Genomic DNA, 7,500 nt, shown 5'->3' with positions numbered 1-7,500 from the left:
AAAAGTGAATAAAAAAGTGAAAATACTACCAGTGACTTTTTTTCTACAGTGTTAGTAGCTATTCATTAGTAATTCTACCCGACAACAGCTCACTGATTTGGCATGTGTAACACAACAGGCAGAAATTATCTAATGCAAGGTTGCACTCTCTTTTTTTCTGATTGCATATTTCATAAACTTTAAATACTTTCATAAATTAACTACTAATAAAACAAGTGACAATAGATACGATATTAAGATTTATAAAATATACAGTAAATAAAGTCAATATGAAAAAGTTAAAAAAGGTGAAAATAAACTGACCTATTTTTTCAAAGTTTTTCAGAGTCTCACTAATACTGTTTTCATTGGCTATAACAAACAACTCAAGGTCAGATCTGATATGTACTGTAGCCTCCAGTGATATGCTTGCTCTAAGTCAAATGTAAACAGAATGGTGAATGGTACCCCAAAATGTGAATAGGAAAAACATATCTGCCTTTCTTCTTCATGTACTCGTATCACAGAGATGATCGTAACCTAAACATAACACCCTTTGATGTGAATGTGATAAAATGCTTCAGTTTATCAAGTGATCGAAGTATAAACTGATCCCTAAAGCCATAAAACTACATATATAAACATCGATATTTACCAAACATACATTTGGACTGATCGAGATGCCTGCAGCTTAGAACAATAAAGTGCTACAAGAGGATGTAGGACAGTATAAAAATCTTTAGTAAACACGCACTGTTGTTTCTTGAGGTCTTGTCTTTGTAAGTGCCAGTATCATGAAAACTATATGAATCCTTCTGACGTTCCTTCATTTTTTCCTAAACAAAGACACAGACACAGCCAAAACTGACCAGGACGTGAGATTGTTTGAACTTCGGACGTTGCAAGTGCTTTGTTTCCTTCATGTCTAGTTGTCCTTCTCAGATGTAGATATAGCATATTAATATCATGCCATATGACAATGGCAAACTACAATTTCATAAAACATAATGCAACATACTACATGCATAGCAGTCAGTCTTACTACCCACCTCTCACTCTCAATTACAGTATTGCTAATTAATAGCACAAGGTATCACACAGAAGGTTTCCTTCTGAACACTTTAAAGAAACTAGTTTGGCTAAAATACCAGGGCATGAAACCAACTAGCCAGCATGGCTTGGTAACGGCGTCATATTGTCAGTTTTCAGGCATTGTTATGTGGACGGTTCTCCTTTCAGCTTTTGATCGCGTATCTTCTTTTTCAACTTTGGTGTTTCCACCAAGGTACAGTTCTTTCTGCACCATCTTGACCCTGTCTATAGAAAGCTCTAACGAAATAAAAACTAAAATAAATTTAAATTCTAAGAAATACATTAAATATTAAATATTAAAACAGGCTGTAGGCTACGTGCTACATGGCTCTATAAGCATTATAATATATCGCATGCCTACACTATTGCTTTTCAGTCTCTATCAGCATTCAATGATATAAAAATGATGCAAATGTATTGTCTCTTTCAGCTGCATCATGCTTTGACCTGAAACGTTGAAACTGATTTTGAGGAATGCATGGCATTTTCAGTTTTTTCATCCAACAACACTGCCTGCTCTAGTAGAATTGGTTCTCCAAGATTTGCTCATTATAAGTTCACCTTAGTTGGTCTCACTCAAAGATCAAAAGAAGACAATATTTGATTGTTGACTGTAAATGGCAGAAACAGAATTAATAAAAAAAAAAATCAGTAAGCATTGGTCACTAGTGTTAATCATCACTCACTTTGATTGGTCCCTCTAAGTGGACAAGTTAATATGACAACGTATGATTGGTCACAATTTGTTATTTAAACCTTATAGCACCCCCTATTGGTCTATGTGAGTCCTTCAACCAATACCACTGCCCACTGATACTGCTACTGATCCCTTTCCTCAATCTGTAGATGTGTTCCTGAGCATATTAAGTAGCTAAAACATTTTCAGTAAAAACGACTCAGTTATGACTGTAACAGCATTAAAAAAATACCACAGCCCCTTCCAACGATCTGCAGCAAAGGCTTATGGGTGATGTAGTGTTCAGGCTTTCTGTGGAGACGCTTTCTTGGTGAGTGAGCTGTGTGAGGGTGTGAGCTTGACGTGGATGAAGAGGGTGGACGGGGACAGGCTGGTGCCGTCTTCCTTCAGCAGTCGGACGTGTCTGTAGCCTGCAGAGACCAGAGAGGGACACACAGAGAGGATCAGGGCACAGACTTACAGTACATGCGCACGGCGCACACACACACACACACACACACACACACACACACACACACACACACACACACACACACACGGATACCAGGCTTGTGAAAAATTCAGAATTTTAGAATTGGCCTCCATTCAATTCATAAATTGGAATTTGAATGGAATTGGCTCCGCCCCACAGGAAATGTAATTTTAAATTTAATTCTACTTCCTTTAATTCAATTCTAATTGTAATTCTACATCCTGTTTCTGACCTTAATTCAAATTCAATTCAAATTCAAAAATGCATGCAGACACCCACACACACACACACACACACACACACCAGACACCCACACACACACACACTCCGTGGGACTCACCAGTCCGCATGCTGGTTAAGGGCAAAGTGAACTGTCCCAGGAAGTCGTTTCTGGAGGTGTAGTCGTGATCCTCCACCACGAAGCGCACCAGCACCAAGTCAGGGACATGCAGCTGGAACTTAAAGGTGCAGTCCCACCGAGGGTTAAAACCTGATGGAGGGAGCAAGAGAGAGAGAGAGAGAGAGAGAGAGAGAGAGAGAGAGAGAGAACCCATTAGAAGGTTGGCACAAGCCAACATGAAAACAAAATGTGTCTCTATTATTCATGCAGAGCCTAAGGTGGGTGTTAATTCACTCACTAACTCCATTTTGCTTGACATCCACTCACACCTGCTACAAAAGAGCCCCAGCTTGATGTGAACACTGACTTAAGTCACCTAGTAGCGCTCTGAGCCAGTATATTTATGAGCTTATTGCCTTTATGGTGAAGAGGAAGAAAGTGAAAGAGAGAGACGGGGTGGGGTGGGAACAGGAAATGACCTGGGTCTGACTCAAACCTGGGTCATCGACGCTGTAGCCAGTTGCACCACAGTGTCCCACTGAGCCATTTCGTTTTACTGTAATCTCTTAACTGAGAGTTCATTGCATGTGCACTGGTAGCTCTCTGCTCTGGTGCTAGTCAGCCTAGCAGTCGGCTGGTCTGTAGCCAGGCTAGCAATAGGCTGGTATCTAATCAGGCTAGCAGTAAGCTGGTTTGTAGCTAGGCTAGCAATAGGCTGGTCTCTAATCAGGCTAGCCATATGCTGGTTTGTAGCTAGGCTAGCAATAGGCTGGTCTCTAATTAGGCAAGCAGTAGGCAGGTTTGTAGCTAGGCTAGCAATAGGCTGGTCTCTAATTAGGCAAGCAGTGGGCAGGTTTGTAGCTAGGCTAGCAATAGGCTGGTCTCTATTTAGGCAAGCAGTAGGCTGGTTTGTAGCCAGGCTAGTAGTAGGCTGGTTTGTAGCCAGACTAGCAGTAGCGGGCAATGGTGGCATGTTGTAGTACCGTTGTTGTCGATGCGGTGCGTCTTCTTCTTGTTGTTGTCTATGGGTGCTCCATGGGTCTCCACCCACACGTATGGGTCCACTATGGAGTTGGGCTTATCTTGGGGCGACTTGGGCAGCTGCTGGGCGGAGATTATCTGCCAAAACAGAGGACAAGAGAAGAGCGTTACTACCGGAGTTCTTCTTTTTTTATTTATCATCATTTCATTTTTGCACCGAACCCAGTGGTTGTGTTCAGGTTCAAAATGAATTGTCAAAAGAAAATAATGCTCACGTTTATATCAGCGCGTTGCTATTTTATCTGCTCGGCAGCAAAGAGAAGATGGGCAGTATTGCATGTGCACATGCATGGGAGACAAGTTTCAAACTTACATCCATGATACACTCCCACATAACACAACATACACAAGTTCAAAACTGAATTCTGGTGAGACTCTAAAAGAGAACGGAATTTGGAGAGGCACAGAGATTTTGAAAAAAGTACAAAGAGCCTTTAATATGACACACATGGGCCTACTCTGGTGAATTCAGATCATTTAGAATACTTGAGCTGAGGTCTCTAGTTCAGCATACAGTGGAATGCTCAGAGGCATAGTCAGAATATAAAAGGGACTTTAACTTCCCCCTCGGAGACAACCTCCACTAAGCACATTCCACAGCGATAAGCAGTGGACCTAGATGCCAATCCAAGTGGTTTCCATGGACACCGGCAACGGACGGCACTCACACGAACGGTCAGCAGGACAGGGCTATGTCCAGGCCCCCCTCCGGTGTTCTCCGGGTTGAACTCGGACTCGGCCTGGCGCAGGAAGCCAGGCTTCAGCGCGTAACCGCAGCCGCCATTGGTCAGGAACCGCCCCTGGTTCAGATCCATGGGCTCGCCGGGCGTCTGGAAGTTCAGGGCGACTGCAGAGAGAAGGGATAGAGAGAATGAAACGGAGGGAATGACGACAACGAAAAGAAAGAAGCAAAGCCGTGGGGGGGGTGGTTGGAAAGTATACCCATACAGAAAACAATACATAGAAATATATTTTAAGTGTCAAATATATATATATTTTTTTTGGGCCAATTTCAAATATTAACATATATTCAAAAAATATCTTGTGAAAATATATAATATATACAGTCTCCATATGTTTGCTGTGTATGGGCCTGTATGGGCATACAAAAAAATATAAATATATTAATTTTAAAATATATTTTTGTGTATGATGTAATGGGGAACAAGAGAGTGGAGGAAGGGAAACAAGCAAAAAGGGACACAAAGGGGAAAAGGAACAGGGAAGAGGTTTCTTCCTGAAGAAGGGAGTTCTTCCTTGCCCCTGTTGCTCCTGGCTGTCCCTTGGTGCTCCCCGACCCCTCTTATTAATCATTCAAAACACTTCTAATTTAAGCAGAGATGACATGTTTGCCAACAAAGCAGCAGAGTAGAGTGTTGCATTATGAAATTCAGTTGCTGCTGGTGGTGGTGTGTTTTTCATGGGATTTCAGGTGATTTCCATTATCACTATCAGCCAACATATAAATGCATGCGACTGAGACGGTTGATTAAACAGCAGTGAAGTCGAGTCAGGTTTATCGCACAGCTCAAGCAAAGCAAAACAAAACAGCTCAATGCAAAATGCAAAAATAAAGCTTTAAAGAAGAACAATGCAGGATTGGCGATTTCATCTCTGGTTTCGGTTTCGTTTTTCGTTTTCGCTCGTTTTATGCTTGCATATTTCTCTGCAGAGCTTCCCCGACAGCTTTAGCGTGTATATTTCTACATATATAGGCTATATATAAATATATAAATTGCAAGCGTGGTTCTTCTTGTTCCATACGCGTCTCTGACTTCCAGATGTAAACAGCAAACGATCGTTTATCAGAAAGTTGCAAGGTTGTAATAGCGGATAGGGACACCAGGGGCGGGAGGAAAATGTGACTGTTTTCGATAAAACTGGTCAGTCAAGCAAAACAACGATTTCTAAGCGAATTTATGACTATGAAAAAGTTGCATAGGGTCTCTTTAAAGCGTTAAATAAATGTTTTTAACGCTGACTACTTTGAAAGACTCGCGTTTTGAAGGTGAACAAATCGTGTGAGTGTGAACAACGCTTTAGACTCACCGATCTGACAGCCAGCGTTCCACATGTCCTGGGGGTTGTAGTTGGACGACTGGACCCTCTGACCGGACGGGTAGATCCTGCTCAGCTGCCTGGCGTTGTGACGCACAAACAACTTCCCTGCACACACACACACACACACACACACACACATACACACAGAACGAGCTAATTAGCCTATTAATTAAATTATAAACACATTATGCACACTGGGAATCGCCTTCAACTTCCTTTACAGGGTCAATGAAAGAACAACATAGATACGATACCACTGTAGTGTACAACATACAATTAGTCAGTCACGGCATATTCAGACATAATCAATAATCATGCCATAGTTATTGTTATTATATGAGCAACATAGATACGATACCACTACATAGATACGATACCACTGTAGTGTACAACATACAATTAGTCAGTCACGGCATATTCAGACATAATCAATAATCATGCCATAGTTATTGTTATTATATGATTGATTGAATAACTTTATTGCTTATTTGCTATTCTCCTATATATTCATTGTTTATTTTCATTAGGTTATTGCTTGAATTGATATTGTTTATTATATTGTTTATATTGCTATTCTCCCTACTGTAGTCTGGTCAACTTTTTGAAATTGTTCACTGTTAAAGTAATTATTGTATTGTTTTTATTGGTTTTATGTTGCTTTGGACAAAGGTGTCTGCCAAATAGCCTTAACCATAACTATACTGTAACCGTAATCACATGTGCGGTACCTGACTCTTTGACGTGTTTGAGCGCCTCGCTCTCGGAGAAGGAGGACATCTCGTTGGGCGGTTTGTGGGCGGCCTGCTGGAAGCCCTTGAAGGGAACACTGCGCGTGTAGACCACCACGTCCGACAGCTCCGGGCTCAGCTTGGACACGGGCTGGGGAGACACACACGTGCACTGGCACTGGAGCGAGAGTCACACACACACACACACGTACGCACACACACACACACACACACACACACACACACACACACACACACGCACACGCACACACATACATGTATGCGCACACACACACAAACACACACACACACACACACACACAAACACACACATGCACACACACACACACGCACACACACACACACACACACACACACACACACACACACAACAAACACATATGCAAGCACATATGCAAACGTGTGCAAGCAGGTACATACAAGGACACATACACGCACAGAAAAGAAACACACACACATACACACACACACAAAAGACACACACATGCAGAAAGAAAACAAAAAACATGTAAACACAAAATGACATGACAGAACAAAAACTCAATGGAATGACTAAATGGTTAACAGCCAAACTAAATGTGTGTCTCAGACAACAGATAGATAGACTGTGATAGACAGACATAGTGAGTCTATATAAACATGTTGTATAAAACAGCTGAGAGACAGGAAGAGAAACAAACAAACGAGACATCAAGATAAAAGACAAAACAGACCGCCTGCATAAAACAGACAGGAAGACAGGCAGGCAGGCAATCAGCCAGGCAGACTGACATGGCAGATAGACAATCAGAGACAAACAGGTCAATAAGCAGACAGAGAGGCAAGCAGACAGACAGATAGACAGACAGAGACAGACAGGTTGACAGAGACAAGCAGGCAGACAGACAGACAGGTCAACAGGCAGACAGACAGAAAGACAGAGAGACAGGTCGACAGGAAGAAAGACAGACAGACAAACAGGCAGACAGACAGACAGACAGACAGAGAGGTTGACAGACAGACAAACAGGTCGACAGACAGGTTGACAGGCAGACAGACAGAGAGAGAGAGACAGACAAACAGGCAAATA

General features: G+C 42.0%; 1 protein-coding gene across 3 annotated transcripts in view; it reads right to left on the bottom strand.

Moving 5' to 3' along the window:
* Positions 1–7,500, bottom strand: part of plcd3b (phospholipase C, delta 3b) — a 30,413-nt gene that overhangs the window by 203 nt on the left and 22,710 nt on the right. For 2 of the 3 annotated variants that reach the window (XM_062525849.1, XM_062525851.1), the window contains 6 exons: positions 6,411–6,588; positions 5,671–5,787; positions 4,290–4,468; positions 3,564–3,699; positions 2,581–2,730; positions 1–2,178 (listed from right to left, as the gene is read on the bottom strand). The exon at positions 1–2,178 is cut by the window's left edge and continues 203 nt beyond it. In XM_062525849.1, coding sequence (XP_062381833.1) covers positions 2,051–2,178; positions 2,581–2,730; positions 3,564–3,699; positions 4,290–4,468; positions 5,671–5,787; positions 6,411–6,588 — 888 coding nt within the window. In that variant the 3' untranslated portion in view covers positions 1–2,050. The remainder of the gene's footprint in view (positions 2,179–2,580; positions 2,731–3,563; positions 3,700–4,289; positions 4,469–5,670; positions 5,788–6,410; positions 6,589–7,500) is intronic. The other variant, XM_062525850.1, reaches the window with a different exon arrangement.

Source organism: Sardina pilchardus, chromosome 22 (assembly GCF_963854185.1).
Source record: "Sardina pilchardus chromosome 22, fSarPil1.1, whole genome shotgun sequence".
Classification (NCBI taxonomy): domain Eukaryota; kingdom Metazoa; phylum Chordata; class Actinopteri; order Clupeiformes; family Clupeidae; genus Sardina; species Sardina pilchardus.
Note: the sequence above shows the minus strand (reverse complement) of the source record. Positions and strands in the feature narration are given on the sequence as shown.